The sequence below is a fragment of the Pithys albifrons genome, chromosome 19, assembly GCF_047495875.1.
Source record: "Pithys albifrons albifrons isolate INPA30051 chromosome 19, PitAlb_v1, whole genome shotgun sequence".
NCBI classification, from domain to species: Eukaryota; Metazoa; Chordata; class Aves; order Passeriformes; family Thamnophilidae; genus Pithys; species Pithys albifrons.
In genome coordinates this window covers 6,822,802-6,847,174 of record NC_092476.1, presented here as the reverse complement: position 1 = coordinate 6,847,174, position 24,373 = coordinate 6,822,802, and the positions used below count along the sequence as shown (strand labels likewise).

Here is a 24,373-nt window from a genome sequence, read left to right as displayed (position 1 = left end):
ATGCCGGCTTGGGAAGGCTGTGGGCACGCCTGCGGAGAGACGCTGAGAAACTCTGCCGAAACGGGCAAAACTCCCTCTTCTGCCGACACCGAGCCAGGAGCGGGGCGAGGCGCCGTGCCCAAGGAACCCGGCTGGCGGCAGCCCCGTGGTGGGGACCCCACCACCCACAGCGTGCCAAAATCTGCTTCTGAACCCGCCTGGGGTGGGTGGGTGGTGGGAGTGGGAGAAGAGAGGCTTCAAAGGCTCCGGCGAGTGCGGCGGCTGCGGGGCTGGATGGTGGTGGGGCTCCAGCTGGAGGGCAGGGGGTCTATCCTTTCTTCCTCCACCTGTGTCTCCTGGTCTCCCTGGGGTGGGGATCATCTCTAGTAGCCTGGTGTTTGCTTGGTGGGTTTTCCCATCCACATCCTGGTTTTCCCACCTCTCTGCCTGGAGAGGAAAAGCCACACATGGGCAGTGGAAGGACTGAATGGATGGTTGGTTTTCAAAGCTGGGCTCTAAAAGGTGTGTTTGGAAAAAGGGGCCCAGCTGCCACTGGTGTGCCCGGAGCTGGGGAAAGCGTCACTGTGCCGAGTGCAGGAGATAAGGCACGAGCAAACAGCGTCACACAGGGAGATGGAGGAGCCCATGATGGACATCAGCAGGCCCAGCCCCGTGCCCCTCTGCACTCCATTTCCCTGTGTTCACAGGTCCACATCTTCACCCTGCCCCAGGTCAGCATTTCTGTCCCCAGCCTTTGAAAGCCCCATTGACAAGGCAGCCTGTGGCTCCTTGCTGTCAGCCTGGGCCACCTGCAGCTGCAATTTTCCTGGCTTGGTAAAAGAATAGGAGGAAAAATAGGCTAGTTCTGGGGAAGGGGATGAGTGTAGGGACTGCTGAGCCTGCTCTGGCCCATGCTGCCTTCCTTTGGGGATGGCCAGACAGCACTGGGGTATCCCAGGGACTTGTCAGTCTCTCCAGGGAATATGGAGGTCCATCGAGGCTGTGGATGAAGCTAGACTGGCAGCCATCCCCAGTGCTGCAGGTAGGAGGTTGAGGTTTAGGGCAGGAGGGGAATTTCCATTCCTCGGGCACTTCCTGGTGACTCAGCCCAGACCAGGGGGCTCAGCTCCCCTTCCCAAGGTCTGCAGAGGCCGTTTTGGCTGTCTGACCCAGAAACACGGGACAGTTCGGATGACGACAGCTCAAAGGCAGACAGGGAGGGCAGTCCGGAGTCATGGGACACCGTGTGCCTGACTGCCAGTGGCACACGGGCGCTGTAACCGGGACAGTTGCTCCCAAGGGCTGGAGAGAAGGAGACAAGGCAAGGACACTGCCAGCTCAGGCATCCCATCCTCTGACTGGGACTGGTTGCAGGAAGGAGCTAGTGGACCACGACAGCATCACTCCTGCAACCCCTCCATCAGGGTCTCAGTGCTGCTAGAAGGTTTTCCTTGGAAGGTGAGAGGTGGTGATGGGCAGGATACCGTGTGTAAGATGGTTTCCACCCGGCATTGCTCCGGCAAGAGTTAAAAGCGGGGTTGGATGCCGTGCGTGTGTGTGTGCATGCACGCGCCCTGCTTTGTTTTTAAAAGCGCCTCGGCTGTCCTGGATCCCCGCCAGACCCGGGGCCTGCCGCTGGCAAAAACTCCGGCAAAGGAGTATGAAAGGGGCAAGAAACTAAATAACAATAAACCACCTTTTTTTTTTCCTGGCTGCTCTAGCAAGAGAGAGGGTGGGGAGGAGCTGCAAGCACTCCCCCTAAATCCCATCCTCGCTTCCCTAAAAAATCATGCCTGGGATGGAAGAGGGAGGGATCCGTTTGAACCTTGGGGCTGTAATATCGCCCGAGCTTCGCCGAGGTGTCCTGGTGAGTCACAGACCTGTCTGGAGATGCCCAAACTGCTTGGAAATGGCTCCATCGGGATGATCTTTCCCTTCCCAGGGAAGGGCTGGATACTCGGCCCATTCTTTGCTCCTGCGGGATGCTGCCTGGGGTAGGTGCGCAGCCGCCCCAAGCTGTTTGCAGCCCCAGGGAGAAAGGCTGGAGCTGCAGCTTAGCATGGCTTCGATGGCGAGATAAGGGAGCAGGGAAAACCTGCGTGGAACAGGCATGTGGCTTCTGCAGCATCCCAGACCTGGTGCAACACGTCCGGCTGCACTTCCGCCAAATCCTGCCAGTGCCGCTCCTCCGCGGGCCCCAGCCAAGGCTGTGCAGGGAGCACATGGCCCCTGGCACTGTCACTGTGCCCAGACCCCTGTCCTGGCCTCCCCCAGGTGCCATCCCAGGAACTGAAACTGGTGTTGGCTGACCCCGGTGGGCAGCTGTGCCAGGAGGGGTGAAAACTCCCAGAGTTTCGTAACCTGTTGTGTAAGACACCCTGTCTGCTTGGAAGGGGAGTTGGCGAGCACTGCAAGGGCATCAGGTGCCTGGCATGGAGGTGTCTCTGGTGGCAAGGCTGGCTTGGACTCTCCCACCCACTTTGCAGGTGCCTCCTGCCCCCTTGGAGCGTCAATGCCAGTGGCTGGTGGCTCTCCCTCTCACCCTCAAGCAGCCCATCTTGAGGCCTCGCCTTGTTTCTGTTTCAGGACAGGTGTGGATAAGCCTGAAGGAGGTTTTCCAGCTGTGGGGGAACTGGGTGCAAACACCAATATGGAGTCTGGATTGGGAGCCCCCTCCCATGGATGTCCTCTCTCCCTGAGCAGGACACCCTTCTCACAGCTTGTGTGGCTCCTCAGGGACCCAGGATGTGTCCCTGCCATGGCAAGGCCACGTGAGCACCACTAGCCTCAGTGGCCTCCACAAGGGGCCAGAGTCCTCCCTGGTGGCTAATCATTGCCTACATGGGGGGCACAGGGACACAACAAACCTGGCCAGCAACATGGGGACTGGCACAGCCCTGGCCTGGGGATTGCTTTGGGCTGCAGCCCAGACTGCTCTGGTTGGCCTGAAGCAGCTCTGCCCTGGTTTTGTTGGGCTGACACAGATGGGAAGGGCTGTGTGAGCCTTCCTGGCTTCCCTGAATGAGCACCTACTAATCCTGCTGGCTTAAAGAGAAGGGAAACGCTCCTCCTTTCAGGGAAGGAGGCTCCTGCAGAGTCTGAGGAGCTGCCTCTGACCCTACTCTGTGTTCCAAACCCAAGAGCAGCCCAAGCCTTGGGGGAGCCCTTGGCTTCCTCCTCAGCAGTGCTGGGATGCAGGCAACTCCCTGTCTTGAAGCCTCTGTCCCACTAGTTATATTTAGCAGCACATGGACATCCTGGAGCTGTTTCTCTATTCCTTCCACCTCAAACCTGGTGTGGATGTGAGAGTGTCCAGCTCTGAGCCCCCAAAAGTCACAGCTCTGCTCTGTTCCACTGCAGCCTGCTCTGAATGCTGCAGTTCACTCTCCCAGAGCTTTCCGATTGGCACAGCTCAGAAAGCCCTTTGCCAGCAGAGCCTGGGGATGGGACAACCTGCGCTGATCCCCTGGCCGAGGTGGGAGGCACAGGATGCCACAGAAGGGGTGACATAGTGCAAGAAGCCTTTTCCTACAAAAGGCAGCTGAGGGATGTTGTAGGGTCTCTTTTTTTCCCAGTGTTCCCCCCACTTTCTCCCCACCACCCGCCCAGGATGCTGCGAGGCGGCAGGTGGGGGTTTCTGCTCTGGGCTCCCACGTCCTGCTCTGCCGCCAACTCGGGCTTGCCGGGGCCGTTCCCGACACGCACCCGGCGCGCTGGGAAGGCGTAAACAGATCGGGTTGCGGGCAAGGGTCCAGGGAGCGGGCAGGCCTTGGCTTGTGTCCCACCACCCTCTGTCGGGATGGGGTGTGGGGAGTGCCCAGGCAGGGCTGGGAGGGAGGAGGCTGACCTGGCAGTGGGGTCCCTGCAGGCAGCAGGGCCCTGCAGGAAGCTGGACGTGGCCGTGGTTTGACAAGAGGCCAGGGATGTTGCTCCTGCCTCAATTTGCCTCTGGTGCTAAGGTGGGTTTGTTCTTTGGTGGCTGAGGGGTGTTGATGTGCTGCCCTCAACCCCCTTCCCCATTCCTGCACGAAAGCTGCCAACCAGAGCTCAGCCCACAGACCGGTGGTCCTCAGATCCAGCTCCCCTTGTGTATTGAAGTTGTATTCTGATGCTTTTGCCCTTGCTGTAAATCAGCCCCTGTCCTTCCCAAGGTACATGGGGGGATGGGACTGCTCCATGTAGCCTTTTGTCTCCAGCTGGTCCTCAGGCAGCTGCTACTGGGCTCTGGTGTCCGGGCTGGGCAGTGGAAGGAACCCACGGCCCTCCCTGCCGGCCCTGGAGCAGCTGGGACAAGGGGAGGGGGTCAGGAACGCAGCGCCCAGAATAGCTCAGCAGTCGCCAAGGGCCCCATGGGGATGGCAGGATGGGTGCAGAGTCCTGGAGTGGGTTCCTCCTTCCAGCACAGGGATGGGGTCATGCATCTCCCAGGACAGAGACTGTCACTGGCTGCTAAGTGACTGCTGCTTCCATGGCGGGACACACAGGGTGGTGCAGGACATCCTGGTGATGCAGCTGTCATGTCCTTCTCCTGTCCCCTGCATGTGGAATCCCACTGTAGACCAGGGTCCCAGGCAAATCCTTCCCTGCCACTGCTGCATGAAAATATCCCAGTCCAGCTAAGGTACGACAAAAGTGCCACTGGCCAGGTGCTCAGCAGGATTTTGGTGATGACTTCTCCCACTCCGTGCCACTGCCCAACAAGATGGAAAGCTGGGCAGCAGTTGAAGTGTCTGATCCGTCAAAGAGCCCTTGCCTGGCATGGGCAAAGCCACACTACCTTCCCAGCCTGGGCAGGGAAAGGAGAGGAGAGGGTGGCAGTGGGATCATCTCTTGGTCTGTGTGTCCCAGGCTGGAGGGAGCTTGGCCCACTGGGGATGGACTCATCTTGCTCCCATTCCAACTGGCAGCAGTGTGAAGCATCCACTCAGTTCCCATGTGTTTTGGTAGGTGACCTTGCAACTGGAGTGGGAACAGCAAGGAGAGAAGACCTTGCCATTATTGAAGAAGGGATTTGGAGAGGGAGCCCTTCCATCTGTCATAGCTTTGGAGCAGAGGAGCCACTGCTGGGTGAAATCCTCGTGCTTTTTCCCAATGCAGATGCCATGGATGTCTGCAGCACCATGGCATCTGTGGGAGCAGGCACCCATCCAGCATCCCTTGGGACTGATAGGAACCAGAGACCACAGTTCATCTGTCCAGAAGGGAAGGGAATGGTTTGCTTGAGCTCCTCAGATCCAGGCAGTCATAAGAATCAAAGAGCCTCCCATTTTGGTTTGGCGACAGAGGGTATATGCAGGAGCCACCCAGGAATGGAAATCCTTGGTTCCTAGAGAGGAAGACACAGTCTGCAGGCAGCATCTGCACTGTCCCTGCACAGACTGGACTGTGACTGTCCCAGGGGACCCCGCCGGCACATCCTCAAGCAGGACTGGCGGCTGCACTGGCCCATGGGGTCAGAGTTGAGAAAAGGCATCCACGAGGTATTTTTAACTACGTGTGACTCCGAACTCTGGCCCCCAGCAGCCGTCTGAGGTTAGTCCTGGGCCGCCGCCGGCTGATTGCCCACAGGCTGGTGCCCGGGGGGGGGCCTGGGGGAAAATTCAGTTCCCGGCTGTCAGGTCCTTGGGAAGGAGTGACAGCACTTGAACCGTCGACCTTCTGGGTGACCTCCCCGTGCCTCCCCTCCCATCCTGTGTGCCTTGCCCAGATTAGCGCAGCCAGGGTGGGGACAGCTGCTCCGTCCGCCCTGGCAGCGCCTGCTTCAGGTGCATGACAGCTTCCCTGGGGCCAAAAGGGGAGGATGTCACAGGATTTCCAGCCTCCACATCCCTGTGTGCTTTGAGTACTGGCTCCACCGGCTGGAGCAGCTCCTGGATGCCAAGCTGTCATGTGCAGGTGCCAGGCTGGCATTCATGGGGACAGAATTCCATGGGGCTGCCGGTCCTCCAGCCTCAGCCTTGCCCTGCTTCCCCTGGGAGCTGCATGAGTGCTGCAACCCTCAAAGTGCAGTGTAGAGGCTGGATCCTTGTTTTGCTCTCTTGAGCCCACGGGGTGGGGTTTTGCTGGCCACTGTCAGCTGCTCTAATTTTTATCTGGGGCTCATTGTTAGAACCATAAAATGAATAGCTACGTGCTGCTCTGGAGCGTCAAACTCCTCCAGGTGTAGGTGGGTTGCTGCGTCCCTGCCCGCCCTCCATAATTAACTGTTGCTCAGCTAATCCAGACTTACTGACCTGCCCTAATCTTCCTGTGCAAGGCCAGCCCTTCACTGCTGGCTCCTGTCGCTCACCTCTCATGCCCCCTGGGAGCCTCTGTTGTGTTCACAGCCTGGGTACCTGATGCAAGATGGTACCCCTGGGAAGTGGCATCCCCCTGTGCAGGGCTGCCAAGGTTGTTTTCCTCACCAGCAGCTCCCTCCGTGCCCATGCTCACACCACTCTCACCGTCCCCCCACATCCTGCTTCCCCTCTTTCTTCCTCCCATTGACCTTCTGCCGGTTGGATTATTTTCCCCCATATGCTGCAATCTGCATTTTTCTCAGGTTGAATCTGCCTGGGTTTGTTCCCTTAATCTCTCTAAGTCCCTTTAGTGTTATTTCTGCCCTTGTCAATCTGCAGTGCATCCACCACAGATTATTTTAATGCACTATTTGCTCGGTGTGGCATTAATGAGAACCCTGAGAGTGTCTGTAGGTTCAGCCCCTTGGTCTGGGTGTCCAGGGGGCACCAGAGCCCCGCAGACCTTTCCTTGGCTTCCAGGGAACCAGTTTGAACTGGTGTGGAACCAGTTGGGTGGGAGCTCAGGAGCATTGTTGATGCTGAAGCAGATGCTCTGCTGGTCCCCGTTTCCCATGGCCCACGGGTGGCTCCTGGCCCCATGGTGTGCCTGGGGATGCACGACGGGTACGGGCAGTGCTCACACTTGGCTGCTGGCCCCGCCGCTATCGGCACATCTCTTCCCGCTCTGGGAGGCGTCCTGTCCTTTCGGAAGGATGGGGGAAATGGAAAAGGCTCCACCTCTTCCCTGGGCAAATACAGCTCCTCTGAGTTCATATCCTGGAGAGCGGAATAGCCAGGTCCCAGTAGGGACGGTGACTTCACCTCCCGGTAACGCGTTTCCCCGGCCAGCTGGGAAAGGAGCTCTTGTATCTCCGAAGGAGCCGCCCCACTTCCCCCCACCCAAAGTCTTTCCCAGCTGTTTCCATCCTGGATGGGGCTGGGGGTTGTGATTTCGGCTCCGTGGGGAAGGGCTGTTGCTGCTCCCCCATGCCAGGGAAGCTGGGCTGGGGTTCATCACTTTGGGATAAGGAACTGCTGCAAGCCCCCAGATTTATGTGGGGAATGGGAGCAAGTGCCATTCATCCCACCACGCAGCTGAAATCCTTCTGGGCACCTGAAACTCAGAGCAGAAGCATGTTTGGCTTTTGCAAGGGGAGAATCCAGCCCCAACTGACTTCTGTGATGCTCTTTCCCCCCCTTTGGTGTTTGCTCCTCCATCCCTGCTGTGTCCATCAAGCCTCAAGGGTGAGAGCTGAGTGCTGCACATTCTTCCCAGCTGCGTGGATGGGAACGGGGTTTCCGACTCTGCTTTTCCTTTCATTGTTCTGGAAGACTTCACTTTGAACAAACTGCCTGGTTTTTCCTGCTTTGCTTGTGAAGGGAAGCAGCAGGGGCAAACTGGGGGTCTGGCTGGGTCTCAGGGTGACTGGGAATAAGTGATCGATGTCTGTGCTGCTTGGGGATGCCTCCCCAGCTCCATACTTAATTGTTGGATTTTCCCTGGGAAGAAGGCTTCCAGTTGACTCCATAGTCCTGTTGCCGTATCCCGAAACCCTTCCCTTTGGCTGTAGTGGATCTGCAGCCCAGCCCAGGAGGAAAGGCTACCTCTCAAACTCCTCTACCTTTGCCATCACCTGCCTTCACCATCATCCACCATTGTATCTGAACACATTGCAGGATGGGAGAGCTTAGGAGGAGAAAGCACAGATGAGGAAGGAGACAGAACTGCCAGAGGAGACTCAGATATGCCATTGGCAGAGGCAAGTTGGTGACAGGGGTGGCTTGGGCTCTGCATAGCTGTAAGCCCTAAAATTTGGGGCCCAAGCCAGGGGTAAATGGTGACTTCTGCTGAGGTTAGAAACGAGCATTTGGTGCAGGAGTGCTCACAGCACAAGGATGTTGTGTCCAGCCCTCAGGATGCTGCAAGGAGCTGCCTAGAGCTCAGCTCCTGGTAAGTTACCGCACCTGCTGGAGTTATTCCATCTGGACCCAGGCTGCTGAAGCCAGGAGTGGGGCTTGGTGTGACAGCCATCACACAGCCTGGGCAGTAATTCCAGGGTTTGGTAGGTTCACAAGGGATGAAGACACCATTTATCCTCATGTAACTGCCAGATGCTGGTGTAGGGACAGATAAGGGGCTCCCTGCTGGTGTCACACTCTCCCATCACTGATGTTTGCCCTGTGTTTATGGGAATCTGCCTCCCTGATTGCACCCCATCCCTGCCAGTTAGCCCAGTGGCTTTCTCCTAGTTGGACCCACCCCACACTGTGGCAGAGGACCTGTTTGTCAGCGTTGGTGGGCATCCCATCCACAGGGATGCTGCAGATGCTCAGACCTGGCACAGGCCATTTGCAGGCAGGAAAGGACATATGGCATTTGGACACCTGTGGCATTTGGGCACAGGAATGGGTGCTCAGCCAGGATATTCCGAGTGGCAGCACATTGGCAGCCAAATTCACCCACTACAACCATGGGGAAAACAGGGATCCCCTGCCTGCCCAGGGATCTGGGCACAGTTCTGGGCTCAGTGTTTGGGGTGCAGGCTGGTGGCTGTGGCAGGCACCAGGGTCAGGAGCCCTTGGCTCTCACCCATCCTGTGTTCCAAGCTTGCTGGGCAACTTTGGCTGAGTTTCCTAACATCTCTGTGGCTGAACTCCTTCCCTATTGAGGCGGGTGAATCTCTTCTGAACCTATTGGGAAACTGCTCCCAAAGCAGCCGGTCTGCCGGGAGGAGCCAGGTGTGGGTGGCCACAGCGGACGTGCCTGTGGATAGTGAGGTGACAGGGAAGGGTGATTCCTGGATTCCTGTGGAAGAGGGATGAACATCACCTCTTTGGGGCTTGATTTTGGGTAAGACAGTCAGTCTGTGCTGAATCTCATCACAAACCCACTGTGTGCTGAGGCAGGGCCACCCCAGGCCATCACAGGGCAGGTTGGGTGAAGCTGCCAGCTCCTGCCACCTCCACCTTCAGCTCCAGAGGCTGCCACCGCCATCAGAGACGGCTGGTGCTCTGCAGGATTGCAGCTGATTAGCTCCTCCAGCTGGTTTATTGGCTTAGTGGTGACAGTCCCCAGGTGGCTTTCATTTTCCCAAGAGGATATGTGCTTGTATTTGGTGTGTCCGAAGCACATGGTCTCTCTCCCATCACTCAGGGTAGCAGGATGGTGTTCCTGCAGTGACCAGACAGAGCATCCCTGCAGGCAGGGTGCTTGTAGCAGGCAGTGCAGGAATGCTCAGGCTGGATGTTGAGAGTTCTTATAGCTGACAGCTCAGGGATGTTCACATATAGGGATGCTCAGACCTGCAGCATGGGGAGGCTCATGGCACAGGGATACCTGCAGCCAGCAGTGTGGGGTTGTGATTTCCCAGGACAAAGGGAAGTGATGAGAGTCTGTGACACAGGGCCAGCAGAAAGGGGTGTTTTTCCAACCATCTCTAGCAAGGAAATGGGTCTTCAGTTACAGGTCTGTGTGTCCTGCACAGCGACAAAGCCTTGCAATGCAGGAGTTCTGCTGTGGCAGCCCTGGCTGGACAAAAGCAGGGGTGTCACAGCATAACCTCTGTTTTCTGGAGCCTGACTCCCCATGTAAGAGCCAAGGGGTCTCAACGGGGTATCTGGGCATTTCCTTCCACAGTCAAACCCAGCTGAGTATGTGTTGCCACTTCTGAACAAGCATCTCAACGCTCCGGAGGGTTTGTGTCCATCTCCAGGACCTGGGGGCGAAGCTCACGGGTGTCCCTGCGGAACGAGCTCCGCGCTGCAGGGCCGGGGGTGACTCAGGGTGCCCGGCGTGCTGGCACGGGGGTGTTGGCTGGGCGAGGGCACGCCTGGCTCTGCACAGGCGGCACAGACGGCGCCAGGCGAGGGCCTCGGGGGTTGAATAGGAGTTGGTGCTGGGCTGGCTGCCAGCAGTGCCTCGCCCTGGCCGGACACTCCCCAGGTGCCCCTGCACCCTGCGGGGGGCTCAGCCCAGCCTGGCATCCCCACGGGGAAACTGAGGCACAGGCAGAGAGGGCTGCTTGGCCGGGGGAGCTGGCTGGGAATGCGCCGTGTGGGGCCGTGCCGTCCTGGCCAGCAGGGATGTGAAAGGCCAAGAGCCAGAGTGTGCCGTGGGCGAGGGTCTCGGCTCCGTGCGGTGAGCGAGCGGCCGCGCTGCCTTCACCACGGCCGGCGGCCGGCCCGACATTTGTAAGCAATTTGCCGGAGCGTTCCGGAGGTGCTTCCCGCTGCCGCTTGGCAGCCAGACACTGCACAGAAGCTCACTGGCTCCCTCGAGGCCTCGCTCTGGCTCGGCCCAGCACTGCTGAGCCTCGTCCTGCCCGGGCAGGCGCCGGAGAATACGCCAAAGCCGGGAGCAGAGCGCAGTGGGGTGGGAGCCTGGCGGGACCCCTTGGAGGGGTCGTGGTGGGGAGCGGGGCCAAACAAGGGGAACTCACAGCTGGAGTTAACCCTTGAGCTGCACCAAGCTGCATTTTCCTTGGAAATACCCTTTGCATTTCAAGCACTGAGTCTGTTTTCCTCTGGGTTCATCTTCCCGGGATATGAGTGTGCTCCTGGCAAGACGGAGTGATGTTGATCAGGCCTGTGGGTGCACCAGCCCCGGTGATGATGTGGCTGGGAAGGATCTGTCTGCCCCATCCCAGGGCTGTAGCTGGATCGACCCTGCAGCCCTTTCACAGCACAGCTCTGCAATGCCCTGGCTGGAGCTGCACCTTTGAACCAGCTGATCTGGAAGGCATTGGGAATGGCTTGGCCTGGCCTCTGCTGAACCCCAAAACAGCTGGGTGGAAAAGGAGGGGGAGCCTGGACACTGACAGGGAGAGAAGGTGCTGAAGAAATGGGGGAAAAACCTGGGGAATCAGTTAAAAGGAGAGCATGGATGGAATGAGGAAGAGGGATGCAGGGAAGCATCCCATCAGCTGCATTCCTCTTGCTGGGTTCCTGGAGGCTGCTCTGCTGACTCCCTGTGCCTTGCTGAGGGGTGTGCAGTAGGGCAGCACTGGTGGAGGGGTCCTGGATGTCTGGCTGTGCTCAGCTTCCCCTCCATCCCTCCATTCCTCTCCTTTCCCATGCCTTTGTGCCTGGACCTGCACAGCCCTGCACCTTCCAGCGTGGCTGCAAATCCTCCAGTTCTCCAAGCAGTGACATACTCACCTACAAACTGGGGATGAGCCCTTTCCCTTCCTGCTCAAGGTGGATCCCAGAATTTGGTAAGACTCCCAAAGTGAATGTTGCTCCTGACTGCTGTTTGGGACTTGCTGCTTTTCCTGCCACCCACACTGTGTCCACGTGGTCCTGCCCTGAGTCCTGACCTTGCTGGGCTGCCAGAGCAGGGAACTAATTTGAGGAATGTTGCTCAGGGAGATGCAGATGCTGACAGCTGCCTCCTGGGGCTGGGGAGTGGGCAGGGACACCTGCCATGTCCTGGGACACCCACCACATCCCAGCCCTGCTCACTGGACTGCACTGGCCAGCCCAGTCGCCTTATGGGAAGAGATCAGGGATGGGATTTTGGGGTGAGCTCGCTCTCTTCAAATAGTGGGGGTTGCTGAACCCCAGGAGCAGCCCCTGGGGCTGTGGAATGTTTCTGCCTCTTTTGGATGTGCTGGTGCTCAGTGGGCACCTCCATTCAGCCCTTCTCTTTGCAGCATTGCCTGCCCAGGTATCCTCATTCAGACTCTGCCCCTCCTGCCCTGGGTTAGGACCCCTGCTCTTCTTCCTTCTCCTCTCCCCACTTTTTCTCAGAGCAAAACCTGGTGGCAGTTTGTGTCTGCAGCTGATGGGAGCAATCCCATGTTGGCCTTCAGTTCCCATCCCACAGTGTCCTTCAAAATACCTATTTATAACCCCCAGTTAAAGGCAGGGAGTGGGAGGTGATGGCTTCACAGGCATTGCTTACAGATCAGGGGAACCCTTTGTTTATTTTTCATTTTCTCTTGATTGTGTCCTTTGAAAATCCACCTGCAGCAAACACTTTCCAGCCCTTCCAGCTTCCCACTTGCAGGATCTGTCCCAAGACTTTTGGAGGGACAGAATGAGGCCTTTGCCCACTATAGCTGAGCCCCTTCCTGGCTCTGCCATACACCCCAAGTGCAATTCTGGCTCCGTGACAGTGGCACTGCAGGGAACGGTGGTTACAGTCGCTCCAGGACTCGGGTCAGATGTGACCTGTTAACCAGCGAAATGTTATTTTTTTCCTGGTGGGGAAATGTTACAAGTGAAATGGTTTTTTCCTGACTGGTGGGGCTGAGGGGAGCAACTTGTGTGGATCCCAGGCTCTTGGGCAATATGGGGCTGGGAAGGAAAAGTGGGAGTTACGCCGAGCGATGGCTTTAGGAGGCAGTTCCTTTGGGAAGGGCTGTCGGATTCGTGGCTTCCGCTCAAAGACAAACAGCCCCTGGAAGAGGTAATTAGGGTGATCCTGTCTTGATCCCCTCAGCTGTGGCTACAAGTCACTAGTCCTTCACCAGCAGCCACTCCAAGCCCATTCTGCATTAATTAGGCTGTTTACACAACACTGTAAATTGCAGTAATGAACACCCCGGTCCTTGGTTCCCTTTAATTATCCATTTGCATGATGAATGAGCCAGCCCCTCTTCAGCCCTTCTTTTCCGGCAGAGGGATCACACAGCCCAGTATGGCTTTGTATGGGATCTGCCATGCGAGGTGGGCAGAGACCTTGGGAGAGCAGGAGAAGAGAAGGGAATTGAGGAGGAAGACAGGGATCTGCAGCCATGGAGATCTACCCAGCTGCAAGGGAGGGGGCTGCTTTCCCAGAACCCCACCACATTTCAGTGGGGTCTGCGCAGCTGTTTCACCCCCAGGCTGGGAGCCCTTCTCTCAGTCTCTGATTTTCCATAGGAAAAAGCACAGAAACCATTCAAAGCATTTAATCCTCCCCGGCTCGGCACTGGCGCTGCCTGGAGAAGCAGAGGAGGAGCGACGGCATTTCTTGCCCCCCACATACCTTCCCCTTTCTTTCCCTTTTGACTTGGCGGATGAATTCCAGAGATGTTAATCCGCTCTCAACCCCTTGGTGAAGAATAAAATGGCCTCTCTGTGTGGGAGGAAGGAATTCATTCGAATTAATTGGGGGAAGGAGTGGGGAGCTGGGGGTGCACCGGGGGTGCGTGTGAGGCTGTGCCGAGGGTGGGGTGAGCATCCTCTGCTGATCAGTGGTCCCCAAAGGGAGGGAGGGATGGGCAGGGGCATGGGGATACCCGAGGTGGCACAATCCTTGCATTCACAGCTGGAAGTTTCAGCCTCTGCCCTGGCCATAAAAATGTCAACCATGTGGTCTGTGGGCCAGGCCTCAGTGGCAGCAGCAGGCACAGGGAGTGAGTGGGGGGCAAAAGGGCTCCACTCAGCAGTTTTGGGGTGCCAGTGCCTATAAAGGGGAGGGAAGGGTTGTTCTGAGCCGGGGTGGCAGGAGCTGCGGGGTCTGACCCATCCCGGGGGGCATATGGAGATGGGGCAGGAGGGACAGAGGGGGAGAAGGGTCTGAGCTGGAGCTGAGTCAGCCCACTGAGGGTTCGTGGAGGTGAACGTGGAGGCAGAGAGGAGGAGAGGCCACCGGGATGGGCCAGGCACTGTTCTGTGCGCTGGGAGGTTGGTGTGGCTGCAGAATGGGGTTCATGTGGGGCCCTGGGGGCCTGTAGGGCAACGTGGGCTCTGCCTCCTGCCCTGACCTTCACCTCTTCTGTCCACAGAGCTCCTGGGATCTGCCAAGCGCCTGAACGTGAACTACCAGGACGCAGATGGGTGAGTGCTCCCCTGGCAGAGTGCTGGGTGCTGCTGCCACCAGCCTGGGTGGTCTTGTCCTCCCCCATATCCAGTCGGTCCTGCAGCTCAGGGTATCCCACAGCTTTCAAGGGGAGCAGCTGTATCCTGGAGAGCACAACAGCATCCCGAAGCCAAGGCAAGCCCTGTAGAGGCAGAGCCAATACCTGCCCAGGTCTGAGCTGAGGGCTGTGCTCAATCCATCCTGAAAATCCTTCCTAAAGCTCTTCATCCCCTTCCGTAGGGATGGGAGTGAATAAGGATGGCAGCATATCCAACCAGTGCCCTGTGTCCCAAGTGCTGGTTGAAGCACAGAGGAGCACTCAGTGAGCCCCCAGTGGTGCTTGTGTTTAATATCCCAAAAGCAAAATCCCATTGTTTGGGGGGGTTAGGGAAAGAAAAGATGAGGTTGCCAAGTGACCACAGCATATTTGTGTGGCTCATCACTTCCAAAATCCAAGTGCTTAATAAGCTGGGTACTGAGAGTTAAAGAAACCACAAAAGCCCATAAAATAAATAAGCATGTTATTCTTACTGAATTAACTCTGACCTGTCAGTCATTAGCATTGTTTTGTGTTCTGTTGTTGTACCTAATTTCTACATGTTTTCTTTTGGAGGACTCTGTAGGAAGAGGTGTCCATGATGAGTCCTAACAGGCCAGTGAGGGGTTGGGAACAGGCAGGATAGCTCCATCTTAAAATAATACTGTACAGATGGAGCTTAATAGCATAACAATAATACAAGCAATGATCTGATTCTGATAAGGCACAGGGCTTGTGCTGGGGCAGCTCTGGGAGGGCTACTGATGGGAACAGGAATAAAGAGTCCATTCCCTCCCAGCAGGACACGGGCAGGGCATGGGGGTTTTGGGCTTCCTACATTGAGTGCAGGAAGGGGACAGTGAGGAGGTGAGACCTGAGCATGGGGACAGCAGCGTGTGTCCTCCTGGGAGAGCCATGATGCTGGTGGTGTCCTCAGCATCCCCTCACCTGTGGCTTGGAAGGGAGGGGTTTGTGCAGCTGCCCCAGAACAGAGCAGGCCCTACAGGGACCCCTGCAGAGCTGAGTCGGGAAGGGAATTTGTATCCCCCCATTCACACTTTGAGGCAGAGGTTTTGCTGTGCCTCAGGGACATGGTGGGTGTATTGGAGGAGGGAGCAGCTCTCTCTGCTGGGGTTGGTGTCCCTCCTGCAACATCCAGAGGCTGTACAGGGATTTGGGGGTGCTCAGGGACTGTGGATGATGGGGATGATGAGGAGAGCCTTGCTGGCCGAGCTGCATCCCCAGCATGGGGCTAGGACCCTGCAGAGCCCCTCAGAGCCCCACACTGGTGCTGTCAGGAGCCCCTCACTACCCTTGGAGAGGCACATGGGCTAATCCCTGGTGGCACAGGGACCCCCTTGCTTGGCCTTGGCCCTTCACGTGACAGCACGGGGGGAGCGCCAGGCAGACAGGCCCCTTTCACAGCCCCAAGACACAGGGCTCTTTCATTACCAGCGGCCTCCCACGCTCTGCCGTGGTCTCCCAGCATCCCTGCTGGCATGGGGAGGGGGCAGCTGGCACGGGGGGCAGGAGTAGCCACTGGGCCGATGCATTTGCCAGATGCTGTGAGCAGCCTTTAGCTGCCTGGCTGCACCACCGAGAGAGGAGGTGCATCTGCATCCATCCTGCCTGTTTGTCCCCTGCACAGGGCAGGGGGGGCAAGGGACGCCCTCCCTGGGCTTTCTCAAGGTACAGAGTCCCTGCATCCCTTGCTGAGCCCTGAAGCACAGACAGCTTGGAGTGCTTTATCCATGTTTTGCTGTGGGGAAGCTGAGGCAGTGGGAGCAGGGAATCAGGAGGGATGTAGCCATGAACAGCCGGTGACAATCACAGCCCTCAGCCCATGTCCCCATGCAGGGGTGGCCGTGAGGACAGCTGTGGGGACAGCTGTGGGGCTGGGGGCTGAGCCCTGCCTTGTGCCACAGGTTCTCAGCACTGCACCATGCGGCCCTGGGTGGCAGCCTGGACCTCATCTCGCTGCTGCTGGAGGCACAGGCCACTGTGGACATCAAGGACAGCAATGGTAAGGGGTAACCCACGGACACGACCCAGCTCAGCCCCTGGGTGAGGCTGGGGGGCTGTGCCCAGCCATGCTGAGCCCCGTTCCCCACAGGGATGCGGCCCCTGCACTACGCAGCGTGGCAGGGCCGCGTGGAGCCCGTGCGGGTGCTGCTCCGCGCCGCTGCCTCCGTCAACATGGCCTCGCTGGACGGGCAGATCCCGCTGCACCTGTCGGCGCAGTACGGCCACTACGAGGTGGTAAGTGAGGGCTGGGGGTGGGTGGGCAGGGGCAGACCCCGCCAGGCAGGGCAGGAGGGAGGTGAGGGTGCAGGATGGGAGTGATGTGGGGGTGCAGGATGGTGCTGAGCCCCCATGCAGGGTGGGAGGGAGGTGTGGGTGCAGGGTGGGAGGGATGTGGGGGTGCAGGATGATGCTGAGCCCCCATGCAGGGTGGGAGGGAGGTGGGGCTGCAGGATGGTGCTGAGCCCCCCTGCCACGTCTTCCCCCTGCAGTCAGAGATGCTGCTCCAGCACCAGTCCAACCCCTGCCTCATCAACAAGGCGAAGAAGACCCCACTGGACCTGGCCTGCGAGTTCGGGCGGCTGAAGGTGGGTGCTGTGGGGCTCTGCCCTGCGCTGGTTTGTTCTCCAGGAGTGGATCTGGAGTGGGGTGGCTCCTCTGGGAGCAAAGCACTGTGTCTGGCCACAACCACTCTCCCTCTGCCCCAAGGCTCGGAGCCCAAGAGGCAGCACCTGCCTCCTCCCATGGCTGGACAAGGCTGGATCCTGAGTCTGGGGGCCGTGGGTTTTGCTCCTGACCTCACAGCAAGGCAGTGTCAGGCTGGGAGGGAAGCCAGGAGTTCTCACTCCTGGTTCTCCACAACTTCCCCCCACCCAGCCCAGCTTTGCTCATGGTTAAGCATGGATAGGCTGAGCTGGCTAATCCCAGCAAACTCTGAGCATCCGGCCCTGCTTGAGGTCCCTGGCACAGCTTGTGGGCATAGGGCCACTCTGTGCTCTGGGAGACCCCAGCACAGCCAGCACTGCCAGGTGGGACTGGAGCACAGCCAGCCAGACTGTTCTGTGCCCCACCAGGAGGGGACAAGGGGGATATTTCCATTTTTGGAGTATTCATAATGTCTGCAGCTATAAACAGGGCAGTAAAAATAACTCCTTTGCGCCTCTGGGTTGCCCTGAGACTCTGAGAGTTGCTCTGGGCTGGAAAGACTGGAGGTTTTTAGGGCTTGGTCTGAAAAGCCTGATTATGGGAAGACTATTTCTGGCTGCTGTGACCTTTTATGGCCCCTCACAACAGCGTGGCTGTGCCAAGCACTGTCCAGCTCTGGCCAAGTCCTGGGGCTGTTGGATGGAGGGGAGCAGTGGGATGGGGAGTGGTGGGCTGGCCCCATGGATGAGCCCCTTGCTGAGAGGGTGCAGGTGGGGGTACCTGCACCCAGCTGCCCACCTGTGTCCTGTGCAGGTGGCCCAGCTGCTGCTGAACAGCCATCTGTGTGTTGCCCTCCTGGAGGGACAGTCCAAGGATTCCACTGACCCCAACTACACCACCCCACTGCACCTGGCAGCCAAGAACGGGCACAAGGAGATCATCAGGTAACACCCTATCTATAGCAGTGCCCTTTCCTGAAAAAACCCATCATAACTTCAGTCCCTCAACCTCCCAAACTCACCTCCCTGCTGTGGGCTCCAGCCCCTCATCCCCCAAGCAAGCTGCAAGGTGCTGTCCCCTTCCCATTGCAGAGCAGCCCATTGCCTGTTCCTGGTGTCCATGTGCTGCTGTTCATGCCTTTCACTCCTTCTCACCAGGCAGCTGCTGAAGGCCGGGATCGAGATCAACAAGCAGACAAAGACGGGCACAGCATTGCACGAGGCCGCGCTCTACGGCAAAACGGAGGTGGTGCGGCTGCTGCTGGAGGTGAGCGTGGTGGGGCACGGGGGGTCAGCTAGCACCCCTTCCCTCGGTCCCTCATCTCCCCTGGGTCCACCAGCAGGAGGGGGGCTGGGCATAACCACATCTCCTCCTTGGCAGGGTGGTGTTGACGTGAACATCAGAAATACCTACAACCAGACGGCGCTGGACATTGTCAACCAATTCACCACCTCACATGCCAGCAAGGACATCAAGCAGCTGCTGAGAGGTGAGGTGGGGACAGCACTGAGAGGGGCTTCCCTCTGGGACCTGCTTGGGCTCCCAGTGCTCCTGAATAGCCTAAACCAGCATGGCTGTAAGTGCCACCATCCCAGTCCATGTCATACGTGCCCCGTCTTACATGTGGACAGTGTCTGGGGATTGAGTCCTTCTGCAGTATTAATGCTTTCTTCTCCCCTCTCTGTGCTTTTGCTTTCTCCCTCTGCCTTTCCTGAACCCGCTCTCTTTCCTCCCTGTGCTCTGGCACCTTCTTTCTTCCCTCTGTCCCTTGCCTTCAGAGGCATCAGGAATCCTGAAGGTCCGAGCTTTGAAGGATTTTTGGAATCTCCATGACCCAACTGCTCTCAACGTCCGAGCAGGAGACGTCATTACGGTGAGGCTGCTCCCTGTTCCCTGTCCCCCTGCCCTGCCATGGCCCTGGGTACCAATCCCATCCCTCTTGTCCCCTTGGCAGGTCCTGGAGCAGCATCCAGATGGGCGATGGAAGGGGCACATCCACGATGCTCAGAAAGGCACTGACCGGGTCGGATACTTCCCCCCCTCCATCGCTGAGGTCATCAGCAAGCGAACAGGTCAGTGGCCACCCTGGGCATGCTGGAGACAATTCCCTGTGTGAAACCATCCCAGCCTTCCCAGCACCTTCTGTAGGACACGCCCTGCAGCCCTGGCTAGCTAGAGTGGAAGAAAAGTCCCATGGGCATAGTGGTTGTGCCATTGGTGGGGTGATAATTTGGGGGTTGAGGCTCGGCTATCCCCCCACACTGCCTCCTGCATGAGCTCTGACCACATGTGTTTTGTCTTTGAATGCAGGCATGGTTGTCCCCCGTGTGGCACCCGCACACCAGCGCCAGGGTCCCCCCGGGGCCCTCCCAGCACCCCCTGGTGGGCTGCAGCACCTCCCTGACGAGTGTCCTCACCAGGCAGCCCCAGGTGGCCACCTCACCCTAACCCGGACGGCCCCAGGCCCTGACAGCTCAGGTCAGGGGAGCAGCTGGGGAGGGAGAGGGGCTGAGGGAGACTCTCCTTCCACCTCTCAGCAGGGAAGCAACCAGATGAGAGGGAGCAGGCACAGGGAAAGGGGGTTTAGGGTAGCCCACAGAGCAGCCCTTTCACTCCGTGTGTCCTCAGCCAGGCTGCATCCCCCTGTCCCATCTGTGTGTCCCTTGCCAGCCCAGGTCACCTTGTCTGTGTTGTGCTTGCTGGGAGGTGGGAGGGACCCAATGCATCATCTGTGGCTGGAGGGGTCTTGTGGGAGACTGTTTTTTACTGGTGTCACTGTGTGGGCACTCGGATCCCTGCTGGGGACCTCTGTGCCCTGTGTCAGCCCTGATCCTGGGGTGCTCCTGACGGCCTCTCTGCCTGCCCTGAGCAGCTGGAGACAGGAACAGCGTGGGCAGCGAGGGCAGCATTGGCAGCATCCGCAGTGCCGGCAGCGGCCAGAGCACCGAGGGCACCAACGGGCAGAACGCCAGCATCCTCATCGAGAATGCCAGGGTAGGCACCAGCCCCTGCTCCCCCAGCCCCTCCTTGGGCCAGCTCAGGCTGGAGAGGGAGCCCCATTCCCTTCCCTGTCCCTCCATGTCCCTCCTTTCAAAGGAAGGGCTGCTGAAGCAGAGCATCCTCCAGCAAACACCTACTTGCTGCTGGGATTCAGCAGGGAGATACTCCTGGGGGGTCCCCACTTGCCCCCAAAAGCATAGCTGGCCTTTTCGAGTGGAGCTGGAGACTGTGGTTGGCACCACACAGCATCTCCACTGTGTCCTGTGTAATCAGAGGAGTAGAAGGCCAGTCCTGCCCAGATCTCTTGCTGGGAACCAGCTTGTCATAGGGTGAAGCTGTGCCCAGCAGCCCAGTGTGGGGACCACCCCTCTGTTCCTGGGGGTGTGACAGGGCTTGTCTCCAGAGCACCCTCCTCCACTCACTCCTCCTCTCCCTCAGCCTCTGCCCTCCTCCAGCGATGACCTTCAGCAACACCTTTTGGGATCAGAGCCACGCAATGGGCAGTTGACAACCACAGCAGGTGAGGGCTGTTCCAGCTCCATGGGACCTTGGGGACAGGTGTCCCCCCAGCCCTGGATGCTGCTTGCTGCTCAAGTGCCCTCATGACAGTTCTCTCTTCTCTTTGCCAGGGACACAGAGCCTCCAGACCCCAGGGAGCTGCCCCCCCGGAGACAGGGTCTTCTCCCACCAGTTCTTGCGTCCTGAGCAGCTACTTGAGGGGAAGGTAACTGAGACAACTGGGGAGTGGTGTGCTGGGTGAGAGGGCTGTGTTTGGGGCACTCAGCCCAGTTCTCACTGCACTGGGGACACAGGGAACTGGATCTTGAGGACACTGGGGCCAGGTGGGTCTTGCCCAAGGGGATTCTGTTGTCTTGCCTGGAGCAGCCAGGTCCTTCCAGCCCCTGCAGCCACCATCACCGGCTGTTCTGTGTCCTGTCCTCTCTTCAGGATGCAGAGGCCATTTACAATTGGTTGAGTGAGTTCCAGCTGGAGTCCTACACTGCCAACTTCCTCAATGCTGGCTATGACGTCCCCACCATCAGCCGCATGACCCCAGAGGTGAGGCAGGTCCTTCCCTGCACAGCATCCCCTGAGCTGATGGCAGTGGTTCCCACTGCTCCGTGCTTCCTGAGCTGACCATGGCCCCACTCTGCTCCTGTTAGGATCTGACAGCCATTGGTGTGACCAAGCCAGGCCACAGGAAAAAGATCTCCACGGAGATCGGGCAGCTCAGCATCGCCGAGTGGCTGCCCAACTACATCCCGGTGAGTCTCTGGCACAGGGGCTTTGGTCACCCTCTTTTTCTAGGTTTTTCTCAGAGCTCTTTCACCCCAGGACAGGACAGGAGCAGGTCTGTAAGTAAATACACGCTGCAATGGCAATGACTGTGTTGATGCAGTCAGAGAGACCCTGATAATGCAGTGTCTGGGGCAGGGGCAGGGAGGGAGTAGATGAAAGTACTGCCCATGCCTTGGTGCTCACAGCAGTGTCTCTGTGCTATTTCCAGGCTGACCTGATGGACTGGCTCAGTGCCATCGGGCTGCCCCAGTACCACAAAAAGCTTGTGAACAATGGCTATGACTCCATCACCATCGTGACAGACCTGACGTGGGAGGATCTTCAAGAGATTGGCATCAACAAGCTGGGTGAGTCCTTCCCGCTGTGCTGGGGTGGCCCAGGGCAGGCAAGTTACCCACCCACGTCCCCACGCCCTGTTCTCCCTCAGGCTGGGAGGTGCAGGCATGTCCTGAGCACACGGAAAGGGCAGTTCATGGCTGTCCCTAAGGACTCTCCTTGGCAGGCTGGACTGGGGCTGAGCCAGCTAGATGCTGGAGGTAGTTTGTTCTCACCCATAATAACCTGGAGGCCTTTGCTCTCAGTGGTAATGTGACCATGACTCTTCTTGGCCAGAAAACAAAGGCCCTGGGGCCTGGAGCCAACCTAATGTCCTTTTCCTTCCCACAGGCCATCAGAAGAAGATCATGTTGGCTGTTAAGAAGCTCAGAGACCTCCGCAAAAGCCTCAACCAAGCAGAAGCAACTCTGGCAAGACGCAAAGTCCCCGGTTCCCTGGACATTGTCACCATCGAGTCACTGGAGAATGGGGAGTGCCAGTCCCCACACACCCCCAAAATGACGACCTTCCAGGACAGTGAGCTCAGCTATGAGCTCCAGACAGCCATGTCCAACAGCTGCCACGAGACACTTGGCATCAAGGGCAGCCAGGGAATGTCACGGAGCCAGGAGAGCATCGGGGTGCGGTCCCGGGGCTCAGGGCACTCGCAGGACAACGTGCTGTCCCGGCGCCTCTCCAGCCCCTCGCAGGAGAGCCTGGGCAGCGGGGAGAGCAGCAGCAGCAGCGGGCAGTCCTGTGCACCGCCCCGCAGCAAGGAGAGCCCGGCCAGCCTGCTGGGACGGCCCAGTCCTGAGCCCTACGGGAAGCTCGTGTCCCCCGAGGGGCTGAACGGCTTTGCCAACGGTGGTGGAGGCAGCCCTCTCAAGGAGAGGAACCTGCCCGAAGGCACGGATCAGTATGCCCGGCCTGCGGCTCAGAAAGGAGCTGGGACTCCAGCAGTCACACCCTGTACTCCTCCCCAGACCCCCAGCAAGGGAACGGCCCCGTACGTCTTCATGTACCCACATGTCTCCCTGAAATCCCCAACGGTCCCCTCCGTCGTGGCAGCAGAGCAGCCCAAGGCGCTGGCACAGCCGTACCCCTCCGCCTCCCCCGGGCAGAGGAGCAGCCTGCAGACATCAGCCCAGAAAGGCTTCTCCTACCTGCACAGCCAGTGTGGCCCCACGGAGCCCCCCGCCGTGTCCCCCACAGGTGGGGAGCAGCACAATGGGGGCGAAGGCTTCAAGCACAAGAAGCGCTCGCACAGCCTGAACCGCTACGCACTGTCTGACGGAGAGCACGAGGAGGAGGAGGGGGCACCCACCAGCACCCTGGGCTCCTATGCCACGCTGACACGGCGCCCGGGCCGCAGCCAGATGCCTCGGGGCTGTCTGCAGGTGGATGCCAAGGTGACCCGCAGCCAGTCCTTTGCCATCCGGGCCAAGCGCAAGGGCCCTCCACCGCCGCCTCCCAAGCGCCTCAGCTCTGTCTCCAGTGCCCTCGCTGCCGAGGCAGACAGTGAGCAGCCCTCCAGCCCTGAGCAGCAGCCCACAGCCCCCCAGGATGTGGTAGATACAGGTGCCACCCCCAGTGACCCTGGCCGTGGCAGGACAGTGAAGAGCCTGGCAGCTGCACTGGAGGGAACACCAGGGGCGAGTCCACCCAAGCCCCTCGTGGCCCCAAAACCACTGCACCTGACTCAGGACTGTCTCCCTCGGACAGATGTCGGTGACGAGTCCTACGCTGGCAGTGACACCAGCAGTGTCATGCTTTCTGATGGCAGCAGGGACCCCTTTGAGAGCAGCAAGCCACGGAGACGGACACTGAGCGAGCCCAGTGCTCCCATGACAGAGGTGGCTGCACAGGGCGAGCGGGAGGATGCCTGCTCAGACACGGAGGAGGAGGCCAAGCCAGGGGTCTCATCATCATCCTCCCAGAACAGCTCCAGTGAGTGCATCCCCTTTGCAGAGGAAGGCAACTTAACCATCAAACAGCGGCCAAAGCCCACTGGGCATCCCAAGGCCGACGTGGCCATGCCGGACACAGAGCCTGGTTCCCAGCCCGCAGAGCCGCCGTGCTCTGCTGGGAAGGAGCCAGCAGTCCCTGCTGTCACCAAGGAGCCGCCCGTGCTGGAGTTCAACCTCACTGAGTCGGACACAGTGAAGCGCCGGCCACGCTTCAGGGAGCGGGAGCCGCTGCAGGCAGTGCTGAAGGCGTTCAGCATGGCGGGGCAGGCCGAGCCGGGGGGCAGCCCTGCCCCCCAGTATGCCCAGGCACAAGCCGTGAGCATCACAGGCCCTGCCACGCCAGCACCGGCACCACGGGCCGGGCTGGACAGGGATGCCTTTGACGATGACAGTGTGGAGTTCAGGATTGCTGAGATAGAGAAGAGCATCTTGTCACTGGAGAAAGGGATGAAGAAGGCACCAAGCCCCAGCAAAGCCCCCAGCCCCACGGAGCTGGTCGGCACAGCTGTGGTGAGGACACCCACTGCAGGTAAGGGGTCTTGTAAGGGTGTCTTAGGTGGTGGCAGGACCTGGGGTTCCCTCCCATGTTGGTATGGGAGGCGAGGAGGACCTGTGCCACCACATCCTGTGAGTCCCCTTCCTTTGCAGATGTCCCCACCAAGCACACCTCTGTGGCATCCACTAAGCTCGTCTTCTCTGGGCCCAAGGCCATCTACCAGCAGGTCCTGCAGCCCTCCCGCCACACTGTTGCTCCCTGGGCAGCCACTGAGGCTGTGCCAGATGTGATCGGCTCCCTGCCTGGTCCCAGCTCGCTGACACTGGACACAGGCAGCAAAGTGTTGGCAAAGCCTTTGGCAACTGCCCCGGGGGCTGCCCTGGCCCAGCAGCGGCTGGAGCAGACCAACTCCACCCTGGCAGCCACGCTGCAGGCAGCTGAGAAGAAGATCACGGTGGAGGAGGCAGAGAGGTGAGGACAATGCTGGGGCTGGGCCCGCCAAGGTAGGATGGGGAAGCTGTGCATGGGCACTGCCTGCACCACACCGGT

General features: G+C 59.0%; 1 protein-coding gene across 1 annotated transcript in view; it reads left to right on the top strand.

Annotated features, from left to right (window-relative positions):
* The window catches only part of CASKIN2 (CASK interacting protein 2), a 33,777-nt gene that overhangs the window by 6,783 nt on the left and 2,621 nt on the right, over positions 1-24,373 (top strand). Inside the window, exons 3-20 of the mRNA XM_071573779.1 lie at positions 13,970-14,021; positions 16,006-16,103; positions 16,194-16,339; positions 16,594-16,689; positions 17,561-17,691; positions 17,905-18,013; positions 18,128-18,236; positions 18,526-18,620; positions 18,702-18,819; positions 19,058-19,225; positions 19,620-19,741; positions 20,186-20,267; positions 20,377-20,471; positions 20,696-20,806; positions 20,911-21,012; positions 21,255-21,393; positions 21,713-23,857; positions 23,977-24,295. Of these exons, the coding sequence (XP_071429880.1) occupies positions 13,970-14,021; positions 16,006-16,103; positions 16,194-16,339; positions 16,594-16,689; positions 17,561-17,691; positions 17,905-18,013; positions 18,128-18,236; positions 18,526-18,620; positions 18,702-18,819; positions 19,058-19,225; positions 19,620-19,741; positions 20,186-20,267; positions 20,377-20,471; positions 20,696-20,806; positions 20,911-21,012; positions 21,255-21,393; positions 21,713-23,857; positions 23,977-24,295 (4,237 nt within the window). The remainder of the gene's footprint in view (positions 1-13,969; positions 14,022-16,005; positions 16,104-16,193; positions 16,340-16,593; positions 16,690-17,560; positions 17,692-17,904; positions 18,014-18,127; positions 18,237-18,525; positions 18,621-18,701; positions 18,820-19,057; positions 19,226-19,619; positions 19,742-20,185; positions 20,268-20,376; positions 20,472-20,695; positions 20,807-20,910; positions 21,013-21,254; positions 21,394-21,712; positions 23,858-23,976; positions 24,296-24,373) is intronic.